The 12,437-nt window shown below is 45.2% G+C and overlaps 1 protein-coding gene across 4 annotated transcripts in view; it reads right to left on the bottom strand.

Annotated features, from left to right (window-relative positions):
• The window catches only part of ATP6V1C1 (ATPase H+ transporting V1 subunit C1), a 68,469-nt gene that overhangs the window by 35,406 nt on the left and 20,626 nt on the right, over nt 1–12,437 (bottom strand). For all 4 annotated transcript variants that reach the window (XM_078780057.1, XM_078780058.1, XM_068120503.2 and 1 more), the window contains one exon: nt 3,986–4,071. In XM_078780057.1, coding sequence (XP_078636183.1) covers nt 3,986–4,071 — 86 coding nt within the window. The remainder of the gene's footprint in view (nt 1–3,985; nt 4,072–12,437) is intronic.

Raw genomic sequence — 12,437 nt, 5'->3', positions numbered from 1 at the left:
TATGCTTTGGTAACAATTTTTTCCCGGGACATCAATCAAACGACCAGACTATTCTGACATGGGAAGCCATTGAAATTTGACTGAAAAAGGGTCCTTCACTAAAACGACAATAACTTTTTTTTCCCCCAAGGAGGATTGAAGAGGAGTTTTCACCATGTTAAAGAGCACAAAAATACGCTTTGATTGATACCATATATGCTTTGGTAACAATTTTTTCCCGGTAGCCCATGATTTTGACTTCAAACGACCATACTATTTGTCTAGGGAGCGATATAATAACAATACAAGTTATAGGAACACATAGGCCCATATGAATTGCCGAATACAGCAAGGTCCAGAAGTGAGACAAACCTTCAACCATTGTAGATCCAGATTTAGTGAATTATCTTATGTTTACTAAAGTATATACAACCTGGAAAACATGAAAAACTGTGGATGCCGACAACTAGTTGAAGTCTGGGTGGATCAATGATGTGGCTGTTCTTGTGAAGAAGGCTATAACATTGTATGAGCAAAGGTAGGTCATATACAGTCACGTGAAAACAGTAAGTACACCCCATGTAAAGTTTTGACTTTTTCAACATATTTCAACATACAGCTATTTGATCTTCATTTCAACAATATTGATAGATAAAGGTGATATAATATAACAAATATCATGAAACATTTACATTTTGTAGTCCATTGTATAATTTAAATAAACATAAATGCAAATTTCGCATGTGGAAAAAGTAAGTACACACCCACATTTATCACTCCTTCAAATACCTAAAATTAGAATCAGGTACACCAGCTCAGGTGCAAATGATTAGAACATCGTTAGAGAGGATCTTGGAGGAACCTGTCTTATTTAAACCTCAGACATTTAGTTTGGTTTGCTCTTTGTTGTTGAAGTGTGCGGCGTCACCATGCCGAGATCAAAAGAGCTCTCTGAGGCCTTCAGAAAGAAGGTTATAGATGCGTACGAGTCTGGGAAGGGAATTAAAAAGATCTCCAAACAATTTGAAATCAATCATTCGACTGTCCGGAAGATCATCTACAAGTGGAGAAGATTCCAAACAACTGCCAACTTGTTCAGGCCAGGCCGCCCCAGCAAGTTCAACCTGAGAGCAGATCGCAAGATGCTGAAAGAAGTCTCTAAGAACCCCAGAATGTCATCACGGGACCTACAGGTAGCTCTTGCCACTGTTGATGTCAAAGTGCCCGAGTCTACCATTAGAAAGGGCTGCACAAATTTGATCTACATGGGAGGTGTGCCAGGAAGAAACCTTTGCTGTCCAGAAAGAACATCAGGGCAAGACTAAAGTTTGACCACAAAACCTAGGCAAAGACCAGCACTTCTGGAACAATGTGCTCTGGACAGATGAGTCAAAGGTAGAGCTATTTGGCCACAGTTCCAGAAGACATGTTTGGCGAAAACCAAAGACAGCATTTGACCACAAGAACCTGATACCAACTGTAAAGCATAGTGGTGGAAATATTATGGTTTGGGGCAGCTTTGCTGCATCAGGGCTTGGGCATCTCACCATCATAGAACCCAATATGAATTCTTCATTGTACCAGAGGGTGCTTGAGGATAATGTGAGGCCATCTGTCGGAAAGTTGATGCTCAAGCGAAGGTAGACCTTGCAACATGACAATGACCCTAAACATACCAGTAAATCCACCAAGGAATGGCTGAAAAGAAAGAAATGGAGGTTCTGGAATGGCCAAGTCAAAGCCCGGATCTAAATCCCATCAGGATATTGTGGGGGGAATTGAAACGAGCTGTGCATGCAAGAAACCCCTCAAACATCACACAGCTGAAAGAATTCTGCATGGAGGAGTGGGCAAAAATTTCTCCCAGTCGATGTCAGAGACTGGTAGACAGTTATAAGAAATGCCTACTTGAGGTTGTTTCTGCCAAAGGGGGCAATACCACCTATTAGAGCTAGGGGTGTACTTACTTTTTTCACATGCGAAATTTGCATTTATGTTTATTTAAATTATACAATTGAATACAAAATGTAAATACAACAAACAACAACAACAGGCATTTTAAGGCCATTTTCCCTGCAAGAGCGGGGGTTAGCCTTGCGGACCCCATGACAATGTTCTCCATTTTGCCCTATTTTCCGCATCTCCCCTTGTTAACACCCTTGCCCGCATTTCTTCTTTGACCATCTTTAGCCAAGTCTTTCTCGGTCTTCCCCATCCTCTACTTCCTTCTACATTCATTTCCATCACTCTTTTCAACCAGTCACTTTCATCCTTCCTCAACACATGACCAAACCATCTTAACCTCTTTCTCTTCACAGCATCCATCACAGGCTCTATTCCCATCATCTTTCGCAATTCATCATTTGTCTTCCTCTCTCTCAACGATACTCCACACATCCACCGAACCATTCGCATTTCCACCCTTTCCAGCCTTCTTTGCTGCTCTACGTTCATTACCCATGTCTCACTCCCATAAATCATAACACTTCTCACACATGCAGCATACGCCTTTCCCTTCAGCTTCAATGACACTCCCCTCCTCGTCAGCACGCCACTCAGTTCCCGAAACTTCTTCCATGCACATCTCACTCGAGCAACTGTTGCCGAGTCTGATCCACCTTCTCCATTCAGCATGTCTCCAAGGTAACAAAATGTTTTCACACCTTCCAGCTTCACGCCGTCTCCAAGATCCAACTCAACATTTCCTCCATCTGCAGCTCCCTCTGTGCACACCTTACACTTGAATGTAGCTGCCACACTGGTTAATGACCCTCTCAGACCACTACATTTTTGATGAACCCACTCAGCGCACATTGTACATTGAATGGAATTCACTCCGACACCCTTCCTGCACACAGCATATGGCCACTTCCCAGTTCTTTCCACCTCACCACATGCTTTACCACTTGCCATCACCTTCGTTTTTCCGATATTCACCTTCAGACCTTTTGTCTCCATACATTCCTTCCACTTGTTCATCTTCTCCTTCAGTCCATCCATACTTTCTGCAATCAACACCAGATCATCTGCATACAACAACTCCCACGGTAAACCCTCCTTTACGTTCTGAGCCAGCACCTCCATCACAGCTACAAATAGTAGTGGACTTAGTACCGACCCCTGATGCACTCCCACCTTCACCTCAAACTAAAAATGTAAATGTTTCATGATATTTGTTATATTATATCACTTTTATCTATCAATATTGTTGAAATGAAGATCAAATAGCTGTATGTTGAAATATGTTGAAAAAGTCAAAACTTTACATGGGGTGTACTTACTTTTTCACGTGACTAATACATCAATGACAAGGACTCGTGTTAGCAGAGTATATAAGCATGACATTATATATGTTAATATCACGCCTATCTGCTCTGCTATCTCCTTCAATACGATTGGATTTTATCCCTTCCCAAAGCTATATCTTCATTCGTCAACTCCAAGAAAGCCAATAAATGACAAACTAATGTCGGCAGACAAGATTCCCAGTTCAATGTCCATCCGAGAGACGACACAGACGTTGATGAACCACTCTGCCTGGTAAACACCGGGATGACAGATTATAGCTGGGTCAGGATTCAAATCCAGGCTTTACAGTTTAGCGGCAAGTGTGCGTACCTCCAGGCCATCCTGTCAACCCTTATCACATGGTGCTATATAAAATAAAATAAAATTAAACTTTATTATTTCTTAAAATACATAGTTTTGTCAAAAAATGGTGGTTGGTGACTAACCGATTTGACTTTTTATTGAAAGGGGATTCTGTTTTCTGACATTAAGTTTGTGTTTGAGTGTATTTAACTTTTTTATCATGGTAAAATGTGCGTATTTCATTTGTCACTCATTTTTTGGATTACAATGATTAGTGTCATGTTAAAACTTGTGATGTTAGATATGGCAATGACATCACAGCCGACATTTTTACAGGGCTCCGCCACCTCAAATATTGGCACTACACCGCTGGATATATCATATCATATTCTGTTTTTGATTGATCAACACTCACATCCATTTGCGAGCAGATTCTCTTGAACACGGTCCCGTGTATCTTCAAGCACATCTGCCATGTAGTGAGCAACCTTCTTCACCACTCTGGAAAATATAAACAACATTGATTTTCGTGACAAAACAAAACATTCCATCATCTTAGCATCCCGTTATAATAAGTGCTGCTGGACAGAGAGGTGGAATCTCAGAAAGCCAAAGGAAGCCAACAAAAGGTACAATAATCCAACAAATTCTCGCTTCAAAATAATACCGACCCAAAAGACATCTTCACAAGCACACTGTTGTGATAAAAAAAATGCGCTCAACCATGTTTTAGGATTTCAAAGAACATTTGACAATCTTGTTGCTTATTTCACGGACCTACTACCGGGGTGAAATAATTCACAGAAGTGGGTCACTTAATCAACGCAAGGTAGTCTTCCATTTGCACCCCAAAGTTATGAATGGTGTTGTGGGGTTTTCACTGCAACGTAAGTTACGCTATCACCAATATATATATATATATATATATATATATATATATATATATATACACATATCAAAAGTTTTTATACACACACACACACACACACACACACACACACACACACACACACACACACACACACACACACACACACACACACACACACACACACACACACACACACACACACACACACACACACACACACACACACACACACACACACACACACACACACACACACACAAAGGTTTTAGAACACCTCAATTTTTCCAGTTTTTATTGAAATTTCCGCAGTTTAATGTCTCAATGTACTCTGAAATTAAGCAGAGAAAAAATAAACAATTGGAGATAAAAAGAAATCATAGAATCATTTTGTTTAACAAAATTTAATTTAAATTTTTGACTCAGCAAAGTAGCCATCTTTTGCAGATCTCACCGCCGAACACACTCGTGGCATTCTTTCTACAATGGAAATCAAATATTGTTCGGGAAGTTCTTCCCAACACTGTTGCAGAAGTTCCCACAAATGTGTTGCACTTGTAGGTTTGCTTTGCTTTCACCCTTCTGTCCAGTTCATCCCAAACCAGCTCGATGGGGTTTAAGTCTGAAGACTGTGCTGGCCATTCCATGATTTGAAGCCTACCGTCTTGTTCTTTTCCTCGAAGGTAGTTTTGACATAGCCTGGAGGTGTGTTTAGGGTCATTATCTTGCTGTAGTATGGACCCCTGCCCAAACTAGGCGTATACCAGAGGGTATTGCATGGCGCTGCAAAATGCTGTAGTCGCCCTTTTGGTTCAGGGTGCCAGTCACTCTGTGCAAGTCGCCGACTCTGGGTCCAGCAAAAGAGCCCCAGACCATCACGCTTCCTCCTCCATGTTTGACAGTTGGTGTCACACACTGAGGAACCATCCTTTCGCCTCAGTTAGGGCATTTTATAATTTGTTTGAAAAATCTGTGAAAAAATTGCTTACCAATAGCTTTCTTCACCAATGTGTTCATGTAGGTGTCTACAAACACCTCTCAATTTATTCCTTCCCAAATCCTTGGGGAAAAGTCAAAATTCAAAATGGCATCCAAAATGGAAAAATTGTGGATAAAGTCATAGTTTGGCCAGAAATTTAATACTTAATATGGGGAAGAAACCACAAAAATATTGTTCTAGGACAATTGTGAACTCTTGCTAAGCATATTTGTATTATTATCTTGCTTTATATCCAAGATGGTGGCCAAAATGATGTCCAAAATGGCCGCTAAAATGTGAAAATTGTGGATAAAGTCATAGCTTTATATAGAAATAGAAATGTATCTCAATTGAAACCTCGGTTAGTCAGTTCTCTAGTTCACCCTACTCATCCTAATCCCCAGCATATCCCACACTCCTCTCGTCATCTGGCTGGTTGATGTTCTGGCAAGAGTTACCATGACAGTTGCCGCAAGCAGAAATACACTTGACTCCTTGCTTTTTACAGCAGCACCTGAGTGTGCTACATTCCCCCTCACAGTTGCAGCAGACAAACTTTAGAAGATAGTCCGGTGCGATAGGGTCTGTTGTAGGGACCGGCGCATAACCTTGGTCACCGAGTTTGCATCCGTAGTCCAGGACATCCAATGATGGAGTTTGCAGCAGCAGCCAATCTCTAGTCTGGAGATAAGCCCGGAGAGAGTGCTGTGCTGCAGCTTCTGTTGTCGGGGGCAGTTTCTCAGGTTTGATGCTCCCAGCAGCGGCCCGCTTGCTGAAGATGTCAAATCTCAAGTCCCCCAAGTCTTTGGATGGGTTCCCGCGGAACATGAGCTTGAATAGTTCACAGCCGGCTTTGATGATGTCATCTTTCTTGGCTCGGATGTCCAGAAACACGTCCATGGCCCTCTCTGCTTTGTCAGTCTTGCAGAGCTTGGTTAGCAAAGTTGATTTGCTAAACCCAGAAATCGCGGACACTGTATCGCAGCCGGAGAAGCTGTGCAAGAAGATCAGATACTTCCGGTATCTCTCTGGGAGGGCCTCCCGGATCTTTCCGACATCGTAAGATGTGTCTTTGGCTGTTGTGAGGAAGATCGGGTGGTCTGCAGCATGATGAATCAGCAAAACCATGATGTCGGTGTCCTCAGCCCTCACCTCAACAGGGGACTCTCTTGCCTCATCTAGAGCTGCCCGGACGATAGAGGTGTCTGCATCATCGGGGCATTCCTGTACACTGATCCCATTTCTACCGAATGTCTCAGCAAGTAGCCGAATGAGCTGGGTCTTGTTGCTCTTGTTGTCGAGGAACTTTTCTCTTGGAACGAGGCTTTTGATGTCTGGGCGAATCAGAATGTCGCAGCATGCGTTCTTTGTTCGTCTCAGGTGATCATGGTCCTTGGTGGAGCTGCCGTATCCATCAAAGACCACAGTGATCCTGAGGCAATGGCTCCCCATGGACTTCACAAACTGGAGGTAGCTCTCAGTGATGTCCTTCCAGGTTAGCTTAGCCTCCCATCTGACGTTGTGCAGGAGCCACCCACCATCAATCACCAGGCTCGTGCAGGGGTGTTGTTCAACGGGTTCCACAAATGCTTTCAGGACCCTTGCTAGGGCAGCCTTGTCTGGCTTTTGCAACTTCTGGTCTTTATCAAATAGAGACATCGGTGTTGGCGTCAACTCAAATCGCAGGGCTTGTTTGGTCTTGACTTCACGCTCACTGATGATGATGAGGCGGTTGAAGAGCTTGAGCGAGTCAATAACCAGCTTCTTCCCATTGACTTTGGGTCCACTTCTGAAGCTCTCTAATGATTTGACCTTGTGCTTAGTTTCCATTGTATCCAAAAAAGTTTTTCCATCCATCTTGGCCTGCATGGCTCTGCCAACCTCCTCTGCCTGATCAGCATTGACTGGGTCCTCGGGAGTGCTACTGAACCCCGTGGAGAAGGATACCAGGGTCTTCGAGTCCCGTGTTGCATCGAAGGGGTTAACCTCCTCCAACCATCCAACAATGGCGTTGACAGCATCATCGTCTTTCTTCATCTGGGCTCTTGTGACGTCTGTGTGGACAAGTACTCCACGTGTGTTCATACCTCCTTCCAGCTCCTGGTGAATGAACGAGAAGTGGTTTAGCGTCTGAACCCAAGACTTGTAAGCAGATTCATTCCGGAAACGTCCTCTGTTTAGACCGCCTGAGGACTTGGCATCACACATGAGTGTGGTTTCTATCGTGATGTCGGTCCATGTGCCTGACCACTCATGGTCTGATAACCTGACTGCATGGTTGCCATACACGGTGAATTTGGTTAAAGTTTCCTGGAACGCCGGACTGTCCTGTCGCTGCTGCATCAGCTGTACGTACAACCTTGCACCCTTCGCATACTGATGGTGGCCCGCTGCTGCGAAGGTGTTCAGCATTGCAATGATGCAGCTGAGGTGACCTGTGTGATCCGGGATACGCTCACACCTGATGAACACCTTGATGAGGTCGATTCTGCCGTGGTACCAGACCCAGAGTGCAGGTGTCCTTCCTCCCTCAGCCAAGGGCTTCAAACTCTCCTCCATCCTCTCCTTGAACACAGTGACTATCCTTGCTGCGTACGTTGTACCTGTTGAAAAATAAAAGTATGAAATTGATATTAATTATATAATATGAGAAATTTCATTTGGCACGGCAATTTGAGTATTCAGAGATAGTTGGAGATTTACAGATTGGGGAGATTGCAATTACCTGTTTTCTCATCTTTTGCATTCTTGATGAAGTCCTCCATGTCTTTGAACTCCTGCTCACTGAACACAACATCTCTCAACACGAACTTGGTAATTCCCACAGATGCAAGAAGGTGAAACCGGATGGACTTGGCATAAGCACCACCTGAGAGGATGTGTTCTGCAGTGCTGCTGCCTGGGTAAACCAGCTGTATCAGCTCTTGCAGTCCCGAGTCTGCCATGATTGCCCCGATGGACCCCAGGAAGCTTTTCAGGAGGTGAAACCCGCCTAATCTTGTGATGATGGGCAACTCAGACTGGAGGACTATCTGAGTTGCTTTCAACCATATTGGCAGGTCGAACGTGATGACAGCAGGAGACTGACTGCTGCGTAGGCACTCCATTAGAGTAGTGTAGATTGTGCTGTAGTTGTTCGGATCACCCTCGATGATTGGAAGAAACTCAATGAGAGACTTCTCCTTGCATTCAGATAGGTGTATTGACTTCATGAAACCATTCCAGTTGTGATGTTCAAACGCGGGGTTGTGATTCTTGATAGCCCATCCTGCCGCCCAAGCGATGTCCCCTGGTAGCAAAGCTGGAGGGTCTTGGCGGAGATCTGCTACCGGAACAAACTGAAAGTCTGCCAATCCTACTTTCTTTTTTGGCACAAAGGACAGAATTTTCACCTCTGCTGCATGGAGAGTTGCAGCAAGATAATAATACAAATATGCTTAGCAAGAGTTCATAATTGTCCTAGAACAATATTTTTGTGGTTTCTTCCCCATATTAAGTATTAAATTTCTGGCCAAACTATGACTTTATCCACAATTTTTCCATTTTGGATACCATTTTGAATTTTGACTTTTCCCCAAGGATTTGGGAAGAAATAAATTGAGAGGTGTTTGTAGACACCTACATGAACACATTGGTGAAGAAAGCTATTGGTAAGCAATTTTTTCACAGATTTTTCAAAAGAATTATAAAATGCCCGAACTGCTACTCGATGGCGTACAAAAACCCTGCGTGATGAAAAAGATTTCAAATTTTGATTCATCGGTCCATAAGACCTTCTTCCAGTCTTCAGTAGTCCACTGGCGGTGCTTCATGGCCCAGGCAAGCCTCTTTTTCTTATTTTGCCAGCTTAGCAATGGCTTTCTTACTGCCACTCGACCTGTTAAACCTGCAGCTCGAAGTCTTCTCACCACCGTTGAAACTGAGACTTGCTTACTTCGACCAGTGTTAAGCTGAGCTGAAATTTGTTGTCCTGTGAGCCGCCTATCACGCAAGCTGGTGACTCTCAGAAACTTGTCTTCTGATTCTGTTGTGGTTTTGGGTCTGCCAGACCTCTTCCTGTCAGAGTTTCCTCCAGTTTCCAATATACTACTTCCTGCAGTGCAATATTGTCCAAATAATGCTTCAGAGGGTGTAATAACAGTCTGTTCCAATACTGCTTTTATACAGACAGGGGGTTTGTAATCAAGTAATCAGCAGAGGTTGGGACACCTGTAAGAATTGTTTGCATCAACTTTCAAGGCTTAATTTACTTGCATTACTGCAGAACAGCTGTAAGTTGTTGACCCATTACTTGTTTCCTGAAGAAGGCCCTTTTTTACAATATAACTGTGCAATTTACATTATTTTCCCGTTTTTGCTAACCTAAACGTTTTTTTAACCTCGATCAGTTTACTGCTTACCTTTGTACCATTTCAGGTTATTCACTGGACATTAAACTGCATAAATTTCAATAAAAACTGGAAAAATTGAGGTGTTCTAAAACTTTTGACCGGTCGTGTATATAACTATATATATATATATATATATATATATATATATATATATATATATATATTGCTGCGGTTTTGAGATTTGCACATCGAAGGCATTAAAGGTAAAGGTTTGCCCCCCATAGTTAGTCACACGAGCAACATATAGGCCCATTTGTAGTATAGTTATGTCTTAGTATGTGTAAGAATAGGCCATTTCCCCTCTTAGTACCTGCGTTGTGTAAAGACAGGAGAATAGGCCCCAGGAGAATAGGCCCCTTGTAGTCCCCCTGTGCTGTCTTTCCCTCGTGGTCCCCCTGTACTGTCTTTCCCTCGCGGTCCCCCTGTGCTGTCTTTCCCTCGCGGTCCCCATGTACTGTCTTTCCCTCGTGGTCCCCCTGTACTGTCTTTCCCTCGTGGTCCCCCTGTACTGTCTTTCCCTCGCGGTCCCCCTGTGCTGTCTTTCCCTCGCGGTCCCCCTGTACTGTCTTTCCCTCGCAGTCCCCCTGTGCTGTCTTTCCCTCGCGGTCCCCCTGTACTGTCTTTCCCTCGTGGTCCCCCTGTGCTGTCTTTCCCTCGCGGTCCCCGTGTGCTGTCTTTCCCTCGTGGTCCCCCTGTGCTGTCTTTCCCTCGTGGTCCCCCTTTACTGTCTTTCCCTCGTGGTCCCCCTGTACTGTCTTTCCCTCGCGGTCCCCCTGTACTGTCTTTCCCTCAAGGTCCCCCTGTGCTGTCTTTCCCTCGTGGTCCCCCTGTGCTGTCTTTCCCTCGCGGTTGTCAGCTCTTTCACGAGCCTCGATTCAGTATACAAAAAAAATAAATATCATTTTGCGTCCACCCTCCAATTCTACCTCTATGGGCGTAATCCATCCTGTGCCCCCATTTGGCTGTCCCCTAGTCACGCTAACACGAGGTAGGCCTAAAAAGGTGGGGGCGGCGTTGAGGTCGGGAGCGGCAGAGGCGATGACAGTAAGAGCCACCAGCGAATCAGAGCTCTGGCGGCATGGCGTGAGAGGGCGTGGTGAAGCGCGTCTGGTGAGTTCCAGAAGGTTCGTGGGGCGGGTCTATATAAGCCCATATGAAAAGCCCTCGAAAGGACTTACAAGCAAGACTTGCGGAGAGGGAGCTTGATAAGAGGACTCGCGTGCACACGGCAGTGGCAAAAGGACTCGCGTGCATACGGCAGTGGCAAAAGGATTTGTTTGAGGACTTGCAGAGAGGGAGCTTGATAAGGAGAACTCGCATCACTCGCCATTGTTGAGCTTTGAACCGTACAAAGTACGCGGGCGCAGCCAGACGCGCCAGTAACACATATAGCGCTTTTCAGCCACGCGAGTAAGCGCGGCCATAGCCGCAAGTGAATAACCGCCAGCCGCGCCAAAGTCTGCTCCCTACCATTCGCCCCGTGATAACCCGCTCCGTTCAGACGACACGCGGCGAGCTCCTGCTTTCACCTACTTCCATCTCCGAGGGACGTGCCGGGGGCCGGAGAGAGCTGCACGGGAGCCATCCCTGGACGCGCTGGTGAACATCAACCTGCCCATCAGCAATCCCCATGTGAGTGTGTGTGTGTGAGACGGGCCCGTTTGTCCTGGGTATTAAGTATAAGACTGTTTTAAGGACTGCTCTGTGTCTTTGCTTCTTTTACCATTGTACATTGAAAATAATAATCATTAAACCTGTTATTCCTTTGCTTTCCAATTTGATCGCCTTTGTGATTTCTCCATTGACTAAGCGTGGTACGAATAAGAACCGCTTGAATCGGGTTCCACCATCTATAACGGCGCGGATCGCGTGTACGCAACCGCTTGGCGTATCACCAACACACGTGGTTCGTGCGGGGCTTATTTCCTCGCTTCCAGGGCAGCGCTAGTACTTAGGTAACAGCGAATTTGGTCCTGAAACCCTATTTATCGCTGTCCGGAAGGGACGTAATAGGTCCCGGGTCGCGCCAGGTCAGTCAAAGACAAGGAGACCTTGGTAAGGGGAGAAGGCCGGCGGCAGATCCACAACAACATATATATTGTTACAGATACGACTTTGATGGTATGGTGGGCCGAGCGGGATGGCCGCCGTATCCGTACAAGTTACCCCGATTGCACCCGGGGTTGACTAATCGCGCTATGCTGGCTCAATAAGAAAAAGAAGACACCCGGCTGGATTACAATCACACAATACGACACCAAGGGTTCAGTTCTCAAGACCTCCGGAGGAGATTATATTCGTACGGAAAGGTCAGATTACAGGGGCTAGAGTTATAATCACAGAAAGACAGGCACTTAGACACACTCTTATATTAACCCCGGACAGACTACAGACAAACGGGACAAAATGCTGACTCACACGGGGGTTGATGAAAAGGGGAGGCAGGTCGCGATGGCTCAGGTGCACCTGGCTCAGGGACAGAATCACGTACGGTGGTGTCCAGAGATGCGTGAAGGTATCACAGCGCTTGTGGGTCGCGACTTTGGTCTCAAGCTGGGGAGGTCGCTCAGCGCTCGGGAGGGTGGCGTCTTGTCCTTCCAAGCTCGGGGCGCATCTGACGTCACGTCCG

This window comes from Myxine glutinosa, chromosome 6, assembly GCF_964187855.1.
Source record: "Myxine glutinosa chromosome 6, kmMyxGlut1.1, whole genome shotgun sequence".
Lineage (NCBI taxonomy): Eukaryota > Metazoa > Chordata > Myxini > Myxiniformes > Myxinidae > Myxine > Myxine glutinosa.
This window is presented reverse-complemented; position numbering and strand designations above follow the sequence as displayed.